At 50.3% G+C, this 21,788-nt stretch overlaps 1 protein-coding gene across 1 annotated transcript in view; it reads left to right on the top strand.

Annotated features, from left to right (window-relative positions):
* LOC147103320 (membrane-bound glycerophospholipid O-acyltransferase 2-like) overlaps window positions 1-21,788 on the top strand; it is a 107,036-nt gene that overhangs the window by 23,942 nt on the left and 61,306 nt on the right. Inside the window, exon 3 of the mRNA XM_085962803.1 lies at window positions 3,230-3,307. Within this exon, the coding sequence (XP_085818929.1) occupies window positions 3,230-3,307 (78 nt within the window). The remainder of the gene's footprint in view (window positions 1-3,229; window positions 3,308-21,788) is intronic.

The following is a 21,788-nucleotide window of genomic DNA, read 5'->3' as shown; positions in this document are numbered from 1 at the left end:
AGAGGTTCTAACTATCAGGAAAGACTGAACAGGCTGGGGCTCTTTTCTCTAGGAAAGAGAAGGCTGAGGGGTGACCTGCTGATGGGGTTTGATAGGGTAGACGTAGAGAAGATGTTTCCACTTGTGGGAGAGATCAGAACTAGGGGCCATAAATATAAGATAATCTATATATATAAAAAATGGTATGTCTCTCTGTCTGTCTTTCTGTCTCTCTGTCCGGCTATACAATCAAAAGTTATAGAGCGTACCTACACGTGTGTTAGATCAAAAGAAAGCTTACGATTCCAGAACGGTTGTAAGCATATTTACGTTTCGGTGAGACAAAAATTGTGCCCGCGGTATCCAAAAAACGTTCAAAATTCCGCTCATTATCTGCTCATTAGCATTGAGTGACATCGAGGTTGACCAATCGTACGGTCGAGCGACCCGACGGTCGACCAATCGCTGCGTGGCGGGGGCGGGTTCCTGGCGCGTGCAGGCGGGCCCTCCTAGAGTCGAGTGACGGGACGATTGACCAATCCTACGCTTCGGTGACCTGACGGTCGACCAATCGGTGCGTGTGTGGGCGGGCCTTATCGTTCTGAACCGAGATGAGTCGCCGCCATCTTGATTCCAAACTTTTCATTTCTTTTTCTCGCTTTCTGCGTCTTTAAAAAAAAAAGTTGCTTTTAAAACACATATTGTTTTAAAAAAAAGTTAATTACTTTCTAAATCTTTTATCTAATCTCATTAATTTTCCTACCTTTCCCCGTTTTTGCAGGTAGGCCTCGAAGCCTGGGCGTCTGTTGCCAGCCATGCTGGACCCGAGGCAATTGTTTTGTGGCAAGCTCCTCCCACCCCTCACCCCCCACCCCCCCGCTGGGCCCGATTCCGAACCAGCGGCCAGCCATCTTGGTAAAGGCTGGCTGGGCTCACTGCAAGCTCCTCACAGAGCGCGGCCAGAGGGAAGCGAGCAGGTTAGCGGGGGGGTGGGGGGGGCGGGGCTCGGGAGGGGAGGGGGAGCGGAGAGGGTTACCCCGGCAACCGGGCTCGCCAGACGCAATCGGCTGTCTCAAGCCACTCAGGCCCAGTCCCGCAGATCGGGAGGCGGAGAGGGGAGGAGGGTTACCAAGGCAACCGGGCCCGGCCAGCCGCAATCGGCCATCTCAAGCCGCCTCAGGCCCGGCCTCAGGAGGGCGGGGCTCGGGCTGACCGGGGCGCTGCGCTCGGCATGTCAGTGCGTGGGCCGGCACGGAGCTCAGCGGAGCCATCGCCGGCAGAGGGGAGAGGGCCTGCTGGCTCCCCCCTCCCTTTCTCCCCCCCTCCTTCCCCCACCTCCCCCACCCCTCCCCTCCTCTCTCCCCCTCCCCTCCCCCCTCTCCCCCCCTCCCCTCCGCTCCCCTCCGCTCCCCTCCTCTCTCCCCTCTCTCTCCCCTCTCTCTCCCCTCCACCCCTCCTCTCCCCCTCCTCTCCCCCTCCTCTCCCCCTCCTCTCCCCCTCCTCTCCCCCTCCTCTCCCCCTCCCCTCCCCCTCCCCTCCCCCTCCCCCTCCCCCTCCCCCTCCCCCTCCCCTCCCCCTCCCCTCCCCCTCCCCTCCCCTCCCCCCTCCCCTCCCCCCTCCCCCCTCCCCCCTCTCCCCCTCTCCCCCCCCTCCCTCCCCCCTCCCTCCCCTTCCTCCCCCTCCCCTTCCTCCCCCTCCCCCCCCTCCCCTTTCCCTTCCCCCCCCTTCCCCCCTCTCCCCCCTCTCCCCTCCCCTTCCTCCCCCCTCTCCCCCTCCCCTTCCTCCCCCCTCCTCCTCCTTCCCCCTCCCTCCCCTTCCTCCCCCCTCCTCCCCCCTTCCTCCCCTTCCTCCCCCTCCTCCTCCCCCCTCCATCCCCTTCATCCCCCCTCCCCCTCCCCCTCCCCCTCCCCCTCCCCCTCCCCCTCCCCCTCCCCTCCCCTCCCCCTCCCCCTCCTCTCCCTCCCCCCTCTCCCCTCCCTCCCCCCTCCCCCTCCCCCTCCCCTCCCCCTCCCCCTCCCCCTCCCCTCCCCTCCCCCTCCCCCTCCCCCTCCCCTCCCCCTCCCCTCCCCTCCCCCTCCCCTCCCCCTCCCCTCCCCTCCCCTCCCCTCCCCCTCCCCTCCCCCTCCCCCTCCTCTCCCTCCCCCCTCTCCCCTCCCTCCCCCCTCCCCCCTCTCCCCCCTCCCCCCTCCCCCCTCTCCCCTCTCCCCCTCCCCCTCCTCCCCCTCCCCTCCTCCCCCTCCTCCCCCTCCTCCCCTCCTCCTCCTCCTCCTCCCCTCCCTCCCCTCCCCTCCCTCCCCTTCCTCCCCCTCCTCCCCCTCCTCCCCCTCCTCCCCCTCCTCCCCCTCCTCCCCTCCTCCTCCCCCTCCATCCCCTTCCTCCCCCCCTCCACCCCCCTCCCCCCTCCCCTTCCCCCCTCCCCTCCCCTCCCCTTTCCCCTCCCCCCCTTCCCCCCCACCTTCCCCCCGTCGCGCTCTCTCTTCCCCCCAGTTGCTCTCTCTCTTCCCCCAGTCACGCTCTCTCTTCCCCCCCAGTCGCGCTCTCTCTCCCCCCCCCCCCCCCCCAGTCGCTCTCTCTCTCTCTCTCTTCCAACAACAACATGCCCTCAAAAATCCCTCGGCACCGCCGGGCACTTCAGCTAGTCACTAATAAATCCAATAGGGAATTTAGGAGAAACTTCTTTACCCAGAGAGTGGTGAGAATGTGGAACTCGCTACCACAGGGAGTAGTTGAGGCGACTAGTGTAGATGCATTGAAGGGAAAGCTAGATAAACACACGAGGGAGAAAGGAATAGAAGGGTATGTTGATGGGGTGAGATGAAAAGGGGTGGGAGGAGGCTCGTGTGGCGCATAAACACCGGCATAGACCAGTTGGGCCGAATGGCCTGTTTCTGTGCTGTAAATTCTATGTATGTAACCAAGAGCAGATTAACTGGTCTTTCACTTTATATGCCACTTGTGCGCAATTGACTATCACATTTGCCTGAATAAAACAATGACTGTTCTTCAAAAGTAATCGATTGGCTGTGAAGCTCTTTGGGATGTCCTTACAAGGTGCTATATGGATGCAATTTCTGATTATTTTTGGCTGCTAGGATTAGATGAATAGGGGTGGGAGGTGGCTCGTGTAGAGTATAAACATTGACATGGACCAGTTGGGCTGAATGGCCTGTTTCTATGAAATTCACCTTGTTTGACTGCATTGCTCCGTGTGATGCAATAGCTTGTACTGATTGTGATTTTTCCATTTCAGATATGCTGTTCACTTTCTGGGAGAGGTAATCCTACTGTATTGTGTTATGGTGACTGTACACGTCAAGAGCATTCACAAGTGAGTAAAGCATTTCATTCTCTCCAAGGTAATGCAAGTGCTAGTATTGTATCGTGGTGCGAATTGGCCACTGAATTTCTTTTTTTGGTGTTGAATTAAAATTGGTGTTAAGGTCGTAACCACTAAACCATTTTGGTTTGGTTTTATTTCTGTTGCTGATGTGCTTGTCTCCTGTAGGCCTCGACGTTCACTGGGGTTTAGATCCACTGGTGCCAGTCGCCTGCTTAATTGGTCGGTACTCATGTCCAAATCTTGACCATGAGTGTCAGTAGGCCACTCAACCGGGGTGGAGGGGGGGGTGGTGGGGTGCGGCAGCGCAGGGGGGGTTGGGTAGGGGTGGTCGTTCCTGTCTACACACGAACATTTCCAGGAGTCACTGCATAATGATCAGCAATGGGGATCATTCCTGATGATCCACCTTCTCCACCCCTCTTCCTTAACCAAAGGCATTGAGGCCAATAACATCCCTATCCACTGTGGCTCGGTGAGTAGCACTCTCTCGCCTCTGAATCAGGAGGTTGTGGGTTCAAGTCCCACTCCCGAGACTTGAGCACATAATCCGGACTGACACTCCAGTGCAGTGCTGAGGGAGTGCTGCACGGTCGGAGGTGCCGTCTTTCGGATGAGACATTAAACCTAAGTCTTCCCTCTCAGGTGAACGTAAGAGTTCCCACGGCACTATTTCAAAGAAGGGCAGGGCAGTTCTCCCTGGTGTCCTGGCTAATATTTATCCCTCAACCAACATTACTAAAACAGATGATCTGGTCATTAATCTCACTGCTGTTTTGTGGGAGCTTGCTGTGTACAAATTGGCTGACACATTTCCCTATATTACAACAGTGACTACACTTTAAAAAGTACTTCATTGGCTGTAAAGTGCTTTGGGACGTCCTGAGGTCGTAGAAAAGCGCAATATAAATGCAAATCTTTCTTTTGGCCACTGCAGCTGAGGTACACTAACTCCCCGCAGGCCTTGGATCAAACCCCGAACCTTGTGGCCCAATTCACATTGTCTTTATCAAGTGATCTATTGGGAGGGCCCATTGTGTAACTTGTCATCTTGACAGATAATGCATCTCTGATGTCTTCCCGGAGTGGATTTAATATGAGAGACGAATGTTAACTGTTGGAGCAAGTGTTTTGAGAGGTCCATCGAGCTCTTCTATGGGAACGCAGCAAGCTAGGGTGGTGCCTGTTGTCAGTGCAAGTCCTATAATACTAGATGGAAAACTGTTGGAGAATGTGCAGCGCTTTCTTTATTTAGGAAGTGATATCAAGGAACGATGAGGCCAGCAGACATACTTCGAAAACCACAGACATATTTTCACTGGCTAGATACTAATGATGAGAATTAAATTTGAATGGAGCCTCAAATTTGCCTTGTGAATGTCCAAAACTTCTTTACTTGTGAAGCAGAATTCATACTTTTACCTCTAGCTTCATTTTCTCCAATGCTTTCCTTGCCGTTCTGCTCGTCTACAAATTGCTCCGGGGCCTTGCCTCACTCTACCTCAGCATTGCGTCCCATCCTATGCTGTTTAGTTCTGCAACCCTGGGCCTCCTGTGCCCTCCCCTCCTCCCTCCTTTCCACCGTTGGTGGCAGGGCCTCCAGCCGTCTTGTCCCTACTCTGGAACTCCCTCCCTAAATTCCTCCGCCTCATTATCTTTCCCCACCTTCAAAGCCTGCCTTACAACCTGTCGCCTCTCGGAACTCTCAATCTGCTGTTTGGTGCCTATTTTCTTATCCGCGGAGCACCATTTTACACATTAAAGGTGCCATATAAATGCAGGTTGTTGTGGCTGGTGATGATGGTTGTGATTGGTGATGGCTGTGATGGTGATGGTTGTGATTGGTGATGTTGGTTGTTGTGGTTGGCGATGATGATGGTTGGGGTTGCGATGGCGGTGATGTTGATAATGGTGATTGTGGTTGTGTTGGTGGTGATTGATGGTGATGATGGTAGTGGTTTTCCCCAATGTTATAACTGGAATCCAACTTGGGAAAAGTTCTATTCTTTTAGCCCATGCTCATTAGCATAGGAGAAATATTCAGCATTCCAGTCGGTCCAGATCGCTTGTGAGCATCCTACTTCTATAGGATAAGGGGTAAGCCATTTAGGACAGAGATGAGGAGGAATTTCTTCACCCAGAGAGTGGTGAACCTGTGGAATTCTCTACCACAGAAGGCAGTAGAGGCCAATTCATTAAACATATTCAAGAAGGAGTTAGATATATTTCTTAAGGCTAAAGGGATCAAGGGATATGGGGAGAAAGCAGGGACAGGGTACTGAATTTGGATGATCAGCCATGATCTCATTAAATGGCGGAGCAGGCTCGAGGGGCCGAATGGCCTACTCCTGCTCCTATCTTCTATGTTTCTATGTTTCTACTTGCTTCCTCTAGTGTTGATGCCTGTGTCAGCAGTGCTATGGCGAACTTCCAGGATTTGGTGCAGGACCTGTCCGCCGTACAGATGTTGAAACAGGCCAGTGCGAGCATCAACCCTTGTAGCGGGCCATTGTTGAGCGTGCGTGCTCGGCTGGTCTTGTCACCAAGATAGATGCGGAACTTACGGTGGCTCGTTAGGGTGTTGATAAGCCTGAGAGTCTTGCGGCATTGGATGATTATTGAAAGCTTCAGTAGCAAGCCTTCATGCCAGACAGTGTCGTATGCCGATGACAAGTCTGTGAAGGCAGCTCCGGTCTTCAGCTGTTTCTGGAACCCTGCCGCAATGTTGGTAGTGAGTGCGAGGACCTGGTCAGAGCAGCTTCTTCCCTTTCTGAAGCCCACCTGCTCGTTTGGGAGGGCAGCTTCTAAAGCTGGTTTTATCCAGTTAAGGACGAGCCATTCGACCACCTTGTAAACCGTAGACATAAGGGTGATGGGGCAGTAGCTTTTGGGATCGTTGGCTGGTTTTCCTGGCTTTAGGATGGTAACGAATTTGGAATGGCGCCAGACTTCTGGGATTATCCCAGTGTCAAGGATGTTGGAGGTGAGTTTGGCAAGCCACATCCGTCCATTTGGGCCCTGGTTCTTGAGGAATTCTGGGTAGATGTCATTGATCCCAGTGACCCGCCCTGACTCGGTGGCTGTCAGCGCTGTGTCCACCTCTTTGGTGACGAGGGGCGCCGAAAAGATGGTGTGCGGAGTGACTCTTTGCAGAGGGAGCTGTAATGTCATGGGGGAACACTTTGCATCGTAACAGTGGCCCTCATCTACTCTGCTGCAGAATACTGTTCTGCTTCATGGTCCTGCAGCTGCCGGACAAAGATTGTGGACGTACGGCTAATCACCGCCATGAGGACGGTGTCAGAGACGCTCAGGTCCACTCCAACTGAATGGCTCCCGGTGCTGTCCCACATTGCCCCGCCTGCCATTCGCCGCGACACCACCGCGCTCCGTGAGATGGAAAAAATCATGAGCAACTTCGACCTTCCCATTCACGAAGACATGAAAAGCCCAACATGAAAGCGCTTAAAATCCCGCTGGTCATGCTGGGAAACAGCAGCCAATATTCACGCAGCTGGCATCGACCCACTATCCAGATGGACGCAATCGTGGGACGCATGCAAGATAAAGAACCAACACCTCATCACTGACCCAACAGCAGAGGTCCCCGGCTTCGACCTCCCTTGAAGACAGTGGACGGCGCTCAACCCAATCCGCACAGGACGTGGACGATGCGGCCACCCGCTCCCCAAGTGGAAGATGAGGGACGACCCGAAATGCGACTGTGGCCGTGAGTCCCAGACCGTGGAACACATCACATCCACCTGCCCACTGAGATCTGTTGCGGGAGGCACCTCATTTCTCCACTTGGCATCTCAGGAGGCCATCAAATGGATAGCCAAACTAGACATCCCATTATAAGCTTTTCCCGTCATACGAAAGTAGTAGTACTGTGTTTCGCATGTGGAGATGCCCCAAAATGGACTCTTACATGATTCCATAGCAGTATATCCAGGCAATGAAGGAATAGTAGAGGTTAGTGATGGTGCTGCCCTAGAGAACTACTTTCAGGCATGGACTTTGGAAGTTAACACAATGTTCTCTTGAGTAGGATGTAGCGGTGATTTTCAATTACTTTAGATTTGACTCATGAATTGGGGTTGGATTTGCCCTAGATTTGGGTTAGTGAGACAATAACAATCACTTGCATTTATACAGCACCTTTAATGTAGTAAAATGTCTCAAGGCGCTTCACAGAAGTGTTATCAAACAAAATTTGACACCGAGCCACATAAGGAGCTATTAAGATAGGTGACTAAAAGTTTGGTCAAAGAGCTAGGTTTTATTGTGTGCCTTAAAGAAGGAGAGAGAAGTGGAGAGGCGGCGAGATTTAGGGATGTAATTCCAGAGCTTAGGTCCTCGGCAGCTGAAGGCATGGACGTCAATGGTGGAGCGATGAAAATCAGGAATACGCAGCAGGCCAGAATTGGAGGAGCGTAGTGATCTCGGAGGGGGTTACAGAGATAGGGAGGGGGCGAGGCCATGGAGGGATTTGTAAACCAGGATGAGAATTTTAAAATCAAGATGTTGCTGGACCAGGAGCCAATGTAGGTCAGCGAGTGCAGGGGTGGTGGGTGAACGGGACTTGGTGCAAGTTAGGACACGGGGCAGTGAGCACAGGGGTGGTGGGTGAACGGGACTTGGTGCAAGTTAGGACACGGGCAGTGAGCGCAGGGGTGGTGGGTGAACGGGACTTGGTGCGAGTTCGGACACGGGGCAGTGAGCACAGGGGTGATGGGTGAACGGGACTTGGTGCGAGTTAGGACACGGGGCAGTGAGCACAGGGGGTGATGGGTGAACGGGACTTGGTGCAAGTTAGGACACGGGGCAGTGAGCACAGGGGTGATGGGTGAACGGGACTTGGTGCGAGTTCGGACACGGGGCAGTGAGCACAGGGGTGATGGGTGAACGGGACTTGGTGCGAGTTAGGACACGGGGCAGTGAGCACAGGGGTGATGGGTGAACGGGACTTGGTGCGAGTTAGGACACGGGCAGTGAGCACAGGGGGTGATGGGTGAATGGGACTTGGTGCGAGTTAGGACACGGGGCAGTGCGCACAGGGGGTGATGGGTGAACGGGACTTGGTGCAAGTTAGGACACGGGGCAGTGAGCACAGGGGTGATGGGTGAACGGGACTTGGTGCGAGTTCGGACACGGGGCAGTGAGCACAGGGGTGATGGGTGAACGGGACTTGGTGCGAGTTAGGACACGGGGCAGTGAGCACAGGGGTGATGGGTGAACGGGACTTGGTGCGAGTTAGGACACGGGGCAGTGAGCACAGGGGGTGATGGGTGAACGGGACTTGGTGCGAGTTAGGACACGGGGCAGTGAGCACAGGGGTGATGGGTGAACGGGACTTGGTGCGAGTTAGGACACGGGCAGTGAGCACAGGGGGTGATGGGTGAACGGGACTTGGTGCGAGTTAGGACACGGGGCAGTGCGCACAGGGGGTGATGGGTGAACGGGACTTGGTGCAAGTTAGGACACGGGGCAGTGAGCACGGGTGATGGGTGAACGGGACTTGGTGCGAGTTAGGACACGGGCAGTGAGCACAGGGGTGGTGGGTGAATGGGACTTGGTGCGAGTTAGGACACGGGGCAGTGAGCACAGGGGTGATGGGCGAACGGGACTTGGTGCGAGTTAGGACAAGGGGCAGTGAGCACAGGGGGTGATGGGTGAACGGGACTTGGTGCGAGTTAGGACACGGGGCAGTGAGCACAGGGGGTGATGGGTGAACGGGACTTGGTGCGAGTTAGGACACGGGGCAGTGAGCACAGGGGGTGATGGGTGAACGGGACTTGGTGCGAGTTAGGACACGGGGCAGTGAGCACAGGGGGTGATGGGTGAATGGGACTTGGTGCGAGTTAGGACACGGGGCAGTGAGCACAGGGGTGATGGGTGAACGGGACTTGGTGCGAGTTAGGACACGGGGCAGTGAGCACAGGGGTTGATGGGTGAACGGGACTTGGTGCGAGTTAGGACACGATGCAGTGAGCACAGGGGGTGATGGGTGAACGAGACTTGGTGTGAGTTAGGGCACGGGGCAGTGAGCACAGGGGGTGGTGGGTGAACGGGACTTGGTGCGAGTTAGGACACGGGGCAGTGAGCCCAGCGGGTGGTGGGTGAACGGGACTTGGTGCGAGTTAGGACATGGGGCAGTGAGCACAGGGAGTGATGGGTGAACGGGACTTGGTGCGAGTTAGGACACGGGGCAGTGAGCACAGGGGGTGATGGGTGAACGGGACTTGGTGCGAGTTAGGACACGGGGCAGTGAGCACAGGGGTGATGGGCGAACGGGACTTGGTGCGAGTTAGGACACGGGGCAGTGAGCACAGGGGGTGATGGGCGAACGGGACTTGGTGCGAGTTAGGACACGGGGCAGTGAGCACGGGGTGATGGGCGAACGGGACTTGGTGCGAGTTAGGACACGGGGCAGTGAGCACAGGGGGTGATGGGTGAACGGGACTTGGTGCGAGTTAGGACATGGGGCAGTGAGCACAGGGGGTGATGGGTGAACGGGACTTGGTGCGAGTTAGGACACGGGGCAGTGAGCACAGGGGGTGATGGTGTGAACGGGACTTGGTGCGAGTTAGGACACGGGGCAGTGAGCACAGGGGGTGATGGGTGAACGGGACTTGGTGTGAGTTAGGACACGGGGCAGTGAGCACGGGGTGATGGGTGAACGGGAGTTGGTGTGAGTTAGGACACGGGGCAGTGAGCACAGGGGGTGATGGGTGAACGGGACTTGGTGTGAGTTAGGACACGGGGCAGTGAGCACAGGGGGTGATGGGTGAACGGGACTTGGTGTGAGTTAGGACACGGGGCAGTGAGCACAGGGGGTGATGGGTGAACGGGACTTGGTGCGAGTTAGGACACGGGGCAGTGAGCACAGCGGGTGATGGGTGAACGGGACTTGGTGTGAGTTAGGACACAGGGCAGCAGAGTTTTTGGATGAGCTCAAGTTTACAGACCATCTCTACACACGACATGATCTGAAACTCTCACCTCTATTATTGTTTCCTATCGTAATACAATGGCTTTGATGCAATGCACATTTGCAATCATACTATTGATAAGCAACCAAAGCTATTTGTATAAGGTCCAAATGTACCATGCCTTGTACTGAAAGGCACTTGGAAACAGTAAACTAGTGGTGAAGGGCACTTAACTACTAAGAAAACAAAGGTGTTTATGTAAAGATAGACTCCTTGATGCCTTTAGTTTTTCAATACATAACCCCCCCCCACCACCACCCCTCTCAATAAATGCTAATCTGCTAATTGTTCAGTTATTTACTTGGGGATAGCCAGTGTTAACACTACAAGGCTGCTGCCGTTTGGTCCCTGCAAAGGTTGCACACTATCAATGGGCATAGCTTTCCTTCAGGTTCTTCTGCTTGTTTCTTTAGTCTTTCTCTCCCTCCTCTCCTGACGGTGCTGACTAGGGTTATCAACTTTGGTTGGCGCAGCCTGGAGGTGTCATCACATGTACGATTTGGACAGGTTGGGTGATTGGGCAGAAACATGGCAAATGCACTATAATGTGGATAAATGTGAGGTTATCCACTTTGGTGGCAAAAACAGGAAGGCAGATTATTATTTGAATGGCAATAGATTGGGAGAAGGGGAAGTGCAAAGAGACCTGGGTGTTCTTGTGCACCAGTCGCTGAAGGTAAGCATGCAGGTGCAGCAGGCAGTTAAGAAGGCAAATGGTATGTTGGCCTTCGTAGCAAGAGGGTTCGAGTACAGGAACAAGGATGTCTTGCTGCAGTTGTACAGGGCCTTGGTGAGATCATACCTTGAGTATTGTGTGCAGTTTTGGTCGCCTTACCTGAGGAAGGACATTCTTGCCATGGAGGGAGTGCAGCGAAGATTCACCAGGCTGATACCTGGGATGGCAGGAATGACGTATGAGGAGAGATTGTGTCGATTGGGCTTATACTCACTGGAGTTTAGAAGATTGAGAGGGGATCTCATCGAAACCTATAAAATTCTGTCAGGCCTGGACAGACTAGATGCAGGAAGAATGTTTCTGATGGCCGGGGAGTCCAGAACCAGGGGTCATAGTCTAAGGATAAGGGGTAAGCCATTTAGGACTGAAATGAGGAGGAATTTCTTCACCCAGAGAGTGGTGAACCTGTGGAATTCTCTGCCACAGAGGGCGGTGGAGGCCAGTTCATTAAATATATTCAAGAAAGAGTTGGATATATTTCTTAAGGCTAAAGGGATCAAGGGATATGGGGAGAAGGCAGGGACAGGGTACTGAATTTGGATGATCAGCCATGATCTCATTGAATGGTGGAGCAGGCTCGAAGGGCTGAATGGCCTACTCCTGCTCCTATCTTCTATGTTTCTATGTTTCCAGCCGCCAACTGTCCCCGTCCACACGCTCCTGCCATTGGTCGCCCTACATGTCTGTCTTCGTGGTGCCCCGCCTTCCCAGCCCAATTGGAAAGCGAACAGACTCTTTGTTACCCGACTGGATGATTCTTGGCTGTCAGTCAAACAGCCTTTTTTCCTCATGTCCAATATTTTTAGAACTAATAAACAAAAGTGTTCAAAGGCATTAAGAAAAATCACAATTTTTTAATAACCCTATGATATTTCTGCTGGGTTGCTTGCAAAAGATTAATCTTTAATATCTGGAAACTCCAGAGCAATCCTGGAAAGTTGGAAACGCTAACTCTTACTGGGGTACAGGTCCTTGGGTGCTGCTACGTGTCTGGATCCTTAATCATAGAATCATAGAATAGTACAGCACAGAATGAGGCCATTCGGTCCATCGAGTCTGTGCTCTTTGGAAGAGCAATCCAGTTAGTCCCACTCTCCCCGCTCTGTCCCCACATTCCTGCAATTTTTTCTCCTTCAACTATTTACCCAATTCTGAAGGCTACTATTGAATCTGCCTCCACCACCCTATCAGGCAGTGCATTCCACATCCTAGCCACTCATTGTGTAAAACAGTGTTTCCTCATGTCACCTCTGGTTCTTCTGCCAATCACCTTAAATCTGTGTCCTCTCGTTATCGACCCTTCAGCCATTGGCAACAGCTTCTCTTTATTTACTCTATCTAAACCATTCACAATTTTAAACACCTCTATCAAATCTCCTCTTAGCCTTCTCTGCTCCAAGGCGAACAACCCCAGCTTCTCCAGTCTGTCCACATAACTGTAATCCCTCAACCCTGGAACCATTCTAGTAAATCTCTTCTGTGCTCTCTCCAAAGACTTCACATCCTTCCTAAAGTGCGGGGCCCAGAATTGGACACAATACTCCAGCTGGGGCCGAACTAGTGTTTATATAGGTTTAGTATAACTTCCTGGCTTTTGTACTCTGTGCCTCTACTTATAAAGCCCACGATCCCATATGCTTTATAAACTGCTTTGTTAACCTGTCCTGCCACCTTCAAAGATTTGTGCACAAACACCCCCGGGTCTCTCTGTTCTTGCACCCCTTTAAAATTGTACCATTTAGCTTGTATTGTCTCTCCTCATTCTTCCTACCAAAATGTATCACCTCACACTTTTCTGTGTTGAATTTCATCTGCCATGTGTCCGCCCATTCCACCAGCCTGTGTATGTCCTCTTGAAGTCTATCACTATCTTCCGCACTGTTTACTGCACTTCCAAGTTTCGCTTTATCTGCAAATTTCAAAATTGTGCCCTGTACCCCCAAGTGGCCGTTCTTACAGTGTTGCGCACTGGATGCTGTTCCCAACCAGCGATTCAGAGTAGAACCTTGATTGATGGGTTTATTTAGTTATACCTTTCCTTTTTGCACAGAATCTTTTCCTCTGAGTCACAATGCCATTTATTTCCAGGATACAGGTCCACAGACACTGGCAACACACCAGTATCTCTTCATATGAGAAAAATGAAATCATGACTCATAGGAAAAGATTCTTACATACATAGAATTACATAGAATTTACATAGAAACATAGAAACATAGAAGATAGGAGCAGGAGTAGGCCATTCGGCCCCTCGAGCCCGCTCCGCCATTTAATGAGATCATGGCTGATCATCCAAATTCAGTACCCTGTCCCTGCTTTCTCCCCATATCCCTTGATCCCTTTAGCCTCAAGAAATATATCTAACTCCTTCTTGAATATATTTAATGAATTGGCCTCAACTGCCTAATGTGATAAAAATGATAACTTCCGGGAAGTTATGTCATCACTTCCTGTGAACTATGAACTGTGTACATACCTCACTTCCTGTCATATGTCACTTCCTGTTGGACTGGTATAAATACTGGTCTGTTCAGTATTGTAAGAGGCTTCTACCAGAGGCATGGTAAAGACCTCTCTTGTGTATATAAGTTACTTAAAGCTTACTTTAAAGTTACTTGATGGTAAGTCTCCTTTTTCTTACATCAATTTAAGTAACTTAGTATTTACACTGACAAATACTAGACCTTCAGACAAACTCGGAAGTTAAGGATCCAGGGAACCACCCATCATGGAGAAAATCCTTAGACCTATTCGTCTGGACTTGGACCCGAATACACCAGCAGCTGGCAGGGTATGGAAGCATTGGTATCGTACTTTTGAGAATTTTCTGGATGAATGTAAAGCGGATGCTCCTGCTAAATTGAAGATACTTGTCAATTATGTGACCCCAAAAGTGTTCGAATATGTTGATGAATGGGATAATTACGAAGTGGTGATTCGGGCACTTAAGAAACTGTATGCGAAGACCCCAAATGAGGTCTATGCTAGACATCTACTGGCCACAGCCCGACAAGGGCCAGGGGAATCAATTGACGAATTCCTGCAAGAACTTCGCAGGCTCAGCGTAGATTGTAACTTTCAGGCAGCCTCAGCTGAGCTGTACCGCCAAGAAATGATTCGTGATGCTTTCATCTGCGGGATTGCCTCTCCATTTATACGCCAGCGTCTACTAGAAAGTAAAACACTTGAGCTACAAAAAGCTTTTGACCTAGCTTGTTCACTGGATTTGGCAAAGAGAAATGCAGACCTCTATCAGCTGCCCAGATCTCGATCTGCTGCTGTAGCTGCAACCAGACAATTCAAGCGGTCTCAGGTGAACCCTATCATGGGGGAATCTAATTCTGATAATTCTGATGAAGAAGAGGAGGACGACCCCACTTTAGCAGCCTCTTGGCAATCTAGGAAGGAATGCTTCTTTTGTGGAGATGCTTTTCACCCTAGGAAAACCTGCCCTGCTCGCAATGCAATCTGCAGTTATTGCGGGAAAAAAGGACACTTTGCTAAAGTTTGCCTATCAAGGGCCTCTACGAGGGCCAATCCAGCTAAGGCCTACCGAACTGCCCCAATTAGGGCCTATCAAGATGCTCCAGCTAGGACCTATCAAGCTTCCTCTCGAGCTCTCTCCCGAAGAAGCACACCAAGAGTTTTAGCCACTCTCTGTGCAACGACACCAATTACAGCTGCTTGCCCACAGAACCTGTCTCATGCAGCCACAAAAATTTCAATTAAAGGGCATACCTTAGATGCCTTAATTGACTCAGGAAGTACTGATAGTTTCATTAAGGAACAGATTGTTGCGAAATTGAAACTACATGTCTTCCCATCGGACCAGGCAATTGCGATGGCCCAGTCATCACTTAATACCAGAATCTCCGGCTTTTGTGTTGTTGATATGACACTTCATGGTCGTATGTATCCCTCCACCCGACTTTCGGTGCTCAAAGACTTACGTAGTGATCTCCTCTTAGGGCTGGACTTCCAAAAACAGCATAAGAAACTCACCATTGAGTTTGGTGGATCCAAACCCGGACTTACTATTTCTAATATACTGTCTAAATTACCATTTTGTGCATTATCAGCAGCTTCACTTGATGAACCCTCATTATTTGCCAGTATTCCGCCTCAATGCCAACCGATAATAACAAAATCGCGGCGCTTTAATCAGGAAGACCAATCTTTTATTGCGGCTGAAATCTCTCGACTTCTAGCAGAGGATATCATTGAACCATGTTCGTCGCCCTGGCGGGCTCAAGTCGTCATTGTCAAGAACCCTCTAAAACCTCACAAACAGCGACTATGCATCGATTATTCGCAAACCATCAATCAATATACCGACTTGGACGCCTACCCATTGCCACGCATTGATGATATGGTTAATAAACTGGCCGAATACAAAGTGTTCTCAACTTACGATTTAAAAAGTGCCTATCATCAGTTACCCTTGAAGGTCTCAGATAAGCAGTACACAGCCTTTGAGGCTAATGGACGGCTGTACCAATTTCGTCGCCTCCCATTCGGGGTTACTAATGGAGTGGCTGTCTTTCAACGGGCAATGGATGGCCTGGTTAAGCAGGAAAACCTAAGGGACACTTTTCCCTATCTTGATAACATTACCATTGCAGGTCACGATCAACAGGAACACGACTCCAACCTCCAAAAATTTCGGGATGCCCTCCATCGCCGTAATTTGACCCTGAATGAATCCAAATCTGTTGAGTCGCAACCGACCATCAACATCCTTGGCTACTGCGTAGGCAATGGTATCATTAAGCCAGACCCAGAAAGACTTCGCCCGCTCCAAGAGCTCCCGTCACCTAAGAATCCGGCTTCTTTACGTCGGGCTCTCGGTCTGTTTGCATACTACGCTAAATGGATTCCTCATTTTTCGGACAAAATCCAACCCTTGCTGCATGCTAGATCATTTCCACTGGGAACAGCGGCTGTTGCAGCCTTTAACCTTCTCAAAAAACAGTTGGAGAAAGCGGCTCTTCACTCCATTGATGAGAATCTCCCTTTCGTGGTTGAATGTGATGCCTCGGAGGTGGCGATCTCGGCTACTCTGAATCAGGAAGGTCGTCCTGTAGCATTTATGTCCAGGACCTTACAAGGTGCCGAGCTACATTATCCTCCGGTTGAGAAAGAAGCCACAGCCATCATAGAGGCAGTACGGAAGTGGAACCATTTTCTAGCTCGCCAGCACTTTACATTGATCACGGACCAACGATCAGTCGCCTTCATGCTCGATAATCGAAAACGAACCAAAATTAAGAATAATAAAATACAACTTTGGAGGATGGAACTGGCCTCTTTTGGTTATACCATTCTCTATCGGCCTGGCAAGGAGAATGTGGCCCCGGACACCCTCACACGGGCATTCTGCTCCACTATGTCATCCTCCACCCTCATGGATGTCCACAATGGTTTGTGTCATCCTGGCGTTACGCGCATGCTACATTTCGTACGATCACGGAATCTCCCTTTTTCCACTGGAGATGTAAAGAAAATATGCTCAGAATGCCGGCTTTGTGCGGAATTAAAACCTCAGTTCTTCCGCCCCTCAGATGGTATACTCATACATGCAACCCAACCGATGCAACGACTTAGCATCGATTTTAAGGGCCCAGTGCCCTCTTCAACTCGGAACACATATTTGCTCACCATGATCGACAAATATTCACGTTTTCCGTTTGCCTTCCCCTGTTCCAATATGCTGGCGTCCACAGTAATCTGCTGCCTTGAGCAGGTATTTTCTCTCTGTGGCATGCCGGCTTATATTCACTCAGATCGGGGTCCATCCTTTATGTCAAGGGAACTCAAGGACTACCTCTCAGAACGGGGAATTGCTACAAGCAAAACAACACCATACCATCCCATCGGAAATGGGCAGGTAGAGAGGTATAACGGTATCATCTGGAATTCCGTACGTCTCGCTTTAAGATCTCGGGGCCTACCAGACCAGCAATGGGAAACAGTGCTTCCGGATGCATTGCACTCTATACGGTCCCTGCTTTCTACAGCCACAAATACTACACCTCATGAGCGGTTCTTTGGATTCCAGCGTCGCTCATCTCATGGGACATCACTCCCGTCATGGCTAACTACTCCTGGACCTGTATTACTCCGAAGATACGTTCGGACGTCTAAAAATGACCCTCTTGTAGACGAGGTCGAACTAACCGATGCCAACCCCACCTATGCAAACATACGATATTCCGACGGCCGAGAATCTACCGTATCATTACGGGATCTGGCTCCCTGCCCACCAGGACCTAGTGGGACATCGGGTGATGGCATTTCACCAGGAAACTCTTGGGACCTATCAGGTACCCCTCTCCAGGATCCTGATCGGACACCAACTAGCTTGGTGCCGGTAGAACCCCGTGCTCAAGGTTGCGACCCTCCCAGTACCGCGCATGAAAGTACTGATCCGCCACAGACCAGCTCTGCACCTCCCTCTGAACAGAGGCAGTCCGACTTTGAACCTATTGGGGCTCGTACTCGAAGCCATGATCTCCCCGACCCTTCACAGGGCAATCCAGGCCACACAGACTCTGACCAATGGCCAACCGCATGTAAGCGGACCAGCGACCCTCTACGACGGGAATCCAAACGGGTGCGACTCTTCCTTGTTCGGCGGCTGCGGACCAAAAGGTAGACCACAGCCTCCTAATCCTGCAGGAGGGAAGAATGTGATAAAAATGATAACTTCCGGGAAGTTATGTCATCACTTCCTGTGAACTATGAACTGTGTACATACCTCACTTCCTGTCATATGTCACTTCCTGTTGGACTGGTATAAATACTGGTCTGTTCAGTATTGTAAGAGGCTTCTACCAGAGGCATGGTAAAGACCTCTCGTGTATATAGTGTGTTTATAAGTTACTTAAAGCTTACTTTAAAGTTACTTGATGGTAAGTCTCCTTTTTCTTACATCACCTTGTGTGGTAGAGAATTTCACAGGTTCACCACTCTCTGGGTGAAGAAATTCCTCCTCATCTCTGTCCTAAATGGCTTACCCCTTATCCTTAGACTGTGACCCCTGGTTCTGGACTCCCTGGCCTAGTCCTGTTAGAATTTTATAAGTTTCAATGAGATCCCCTCTCATTCTTCTAAACTCTAGCGAATATATGCCTAATCGACCCAATCTATCCTCATACGTCATTCCTGCCATCCCAGGTATCAATCTGGTGAATCTTCGCTGCACTCCCTCCATGGCAAGAACATCCTTCCTCAGATAAGGTGACCAAAACTGCACACAATACTCAAGGTGTGGTCTCACCAAGGCCCTGTACAACTGCAGCAAGACATCCTTGCTCCTGTACTCGAATCCTCTCGCTATGAAGGCCAACATACCATTTGCCTTCTTAACCGCCTGCTGCACCTGCATGCTTACCTTCAGCGACTGGTGCACAAGGACACCCAGGTCTCGTTGCACTTCCCCTTTTCCCAATCTATTGCCATTCAGATAATAATCTGCCTTCCTGTTTTTGCCACCAAAGTGGATAACCTCGCATTTATCCACATTATACTGCATTTGCCATGCATCTGCCCAATCACCCAACCTGTCCAAATCATACTGGAGTTTCTCTGCATCCTCCTCACAGCACACACGCCCACCCAGCTTTGTGTCATCTGCAAACTTGGAGATATTACATCTAGTTCCCTCTTCTAGATCATTAATATATATTGTGAATAGCTGGGGTCCTAGCACCGATCCCTGCGGTACCCCACTAGTCACTGCCTGCCACTTGGAAAAAGACCCGTTTATTCCAACTTTTTGCTTCCTGTCTGCCAACCAGTTCTCTATCCAAGACAGTACCTTGCCCCCAATCCCGTGTGCTTTAACTTTGCATGCTAATCTCTTATGCGGGACCTTATCAAAAGCCTTCTGAAAGTCCAAATACACCACATCCACTGGTTCTCCCTTATCTATTCTACCAGTTACATCCTCAAAATTTTTTCCAGTAGATTAGTCAAGCATGATTTACCTTTTGTAAATCCATGTTGACTTTGTCTGATCCTGTCACAGTTTTCCAAGTGCTCTGCTATTACATCTTTTATAATGGACTCTAGCATTTTCCCCACTACTGATGTCAGGCTTACCGGTCTATAATTCCCCGTTTTCTCTCTACCACCTTACAGCACAGAAAGAAACCATTCGGCCCAATAGGCCTGTTTTTCTGGTTCACACGAGCCTCCTCCCACCCTATTTCATCTTACCCTATCAGCATATCCTTCTATTCCTTTCTCCCTCGTGTACTTACCTAGCTTCCCCTTAAAGGCGTCTATGCTATTTGTCTCAACTACTCCCTGTGGTAGCGAGTTCCACATTCTCACCACTCTCTGGGTAAAGAAGTTTCTCCTGAATTCCCTATGGATTTATTAATGACTATCTTATATTTATGACCCCTAGTTTTGGTCTCCCCCACAAGCAGAAATATCTTCTCTACAACTACCCTATTGAACCCCTTAATAATTATAAAGACCTTTCAGCCTTCTCTTTTCCAGAGAAAAGAGCCCCAGCTTGTTCAGTCTTTCCTGATGGTTATAACCTCTCAGTTCTGATATACTCCTTGTAAATCTTTTGTGCATTTTCTCCAGTGCCTCTATCTTTGTAACTCGGAGATCGGAACTGAGCACAGTACTCAAGTGTTGTCTAACCAAGGTTCTCTAGAAGTTTCACATAACTTCTCTGCTTTTGAATTCTATTCCTCTAGAAATGACCCCATGCTTTGTTTGCATTCTTTATGACCTTGTTAATCTGCGTTGCTAGTGTTAGTGATTTGTGTATCTGTACCCCTTGATCCCTTTGCTCCTCCACCCCATGTAGACACTTATTTTCCAAGGCACATGTGGCCTCCTTATTCCTCTTACCAAAATGCGCCATCTCACGCTTATCTATATTGAAATTCATTTGCCAGTTACACGCCCATTCTTACAGCACAGGAGGACACTTGGCCCATCGTGCCTGTGCCGGCTCTTTGAAAGAGCGATCCAATTGGTCCCACTCCCCTTTCCCGATAGCCCTGAAACTTTTTTTTCCCTTTTTAAGTATTTATCCAATTCCCTTTTGAAAGTTACTATTGAATCTGCTTCCTCTGCCCTTTCAGACAGTGCGTTCCAGATCACAACAACTCCCTGTGTGAAATGTTTTTCTCCTCGTCTTCCCTCTGGTTCTTTTGCCAATTACCGTAATTCGGTGTCCTCCGGTTACCAACCCTCCTGCCAGTGGCAAAAGTTTCTCCTTATTTACACGATGAAAACCCTTTTGAACATGTCTACTAAAAATCCTCGTAACCTTCCCTGCTCTAAGGAGAACAGTCCCAACTCCTCTCGTCTCTCCGCGTAACTGAAGTTCCTCATCCCTGGTACCATTCCAGTAAATCTCCTCTGCACCCTCTCCAAGGTCTGCTGTGTATTTCTACACTTCCCGTGTGTGGCACGAAAAGCGGCTCAAGTGTGTCACTTAGATGCTTGAAACAGCAAAAATGTTAGTTTCTCAGCAGTTCCAAGTGATGACAGGTCTCTCGCCCGAGCTAACATAACTGGAAGTGTTTGAATTTAGGAGGGAGGAGTTTGACATTTCTTTATAAAATTGCATTCCTAGAAAATTCATGTAGGTGGACAAATGTCGGGCATCTAAATCTAACAGGCACTGTGACCTTAATGGCCTTTATTCCAACTGTTCTCGGGTTGAGGTGGGTGTTTGACTGGAGTGAATCAATGAGTAGTTAGTGAAAAAGGATTCCCTCTGGCGAGTGGGTCAATAAACAGAAGCTAGAGATTTAAAATTATTGGCAAAAGATCTAGAGGGGAGGTGAGGAGAAATGTGTTCACTCGGAGAGTTGTCGGGATCTGGAACGCTCAACCTGAAAAGGTGGTGGAACTGATTCCATCAATAATTTTAAAAGGGAGTTGGCCGGGTACTGGAGGATGAGGAACTCGCAGGGTGAGGGACAAAAAGCGGCGGGGCATGGGACTGAGCACGACTGCTCTTTCAAAGAGCCGGCACAGGCACAACGGTCCGAATGGCCTCCTTCTGTGCTGTAAGTTTCAATGACTCTTTGAGTACATGGGCACTGTTCCTTTATAACCTGCCCTGGGTTCAAGTGGTGATTGACAGCTGTAATCTTCAATGGATTGCTAGCCCTGCCTTGTTTTTGAAGCCTTTGCCTGTAAAGACTGTGTGGAGTTGGGTCCAAACCGCGCCCCTACTGCTCCCAGGCTTGATGTTCAGACGCCGCCCTAGTCACTACATCTGTGGCCTCAGTTAATCTCGTCGACTCTTGTATCTGCTTGGGGGCTTACGGTTTCCAACTCTGGCTGGACGTATTCCCGGAGGTTTCATCACATGACCTCCCTCCCCGCCCATCTCCCCAAACAGCCTTTTTCTCCCGTCCCATCTCTGACAATTTTATAACGCAAGTGTTCAAAGAAAATGAAAAGAAAACACACACAATTTGTTTTAAATGCACTGTAGGCATTCTGTATGTCTTCCAGCATAAAATAAGTAAAAGAGTCATTGTTAATTCTGGAGCATGCACTACCTACCCACTCCAGTGATGAACAATATTGGTTTTGGTTGAAAGGAATGTTGGATAAAAGCCCAAGTTGTAACATTCTGTTTCCTAGGACAGTGCAGCTTATGTTTAGCAAATACGACTGTAGATTTACATTAACTACAATGCTGCTACAGCAACTAATATTAAATATTTACCTACTGTGGGTCCTTTAGTGATAT

Source organism: Somniosus microcephalus, chromosome 20 (genome assembly GCF_052327205.1).
Source record: "Somniosus microcephalus isolate GS21.2 chromosome 20, FLI_Smic_1.0, whole genome shotgun sequence".
Classification (NCBI taxonomy): domain Eukaryota; kingdom Metazoa; phylum Chordata; class Chondrichthyes; order Squaliformes; family Somniosidae; genus Somniosus; species Somniosus microcephalus.
Note: the sequence above shows the minus strand (reverse complement) of the source record. Positions and strands in the feature narration are given on the sequence as shown.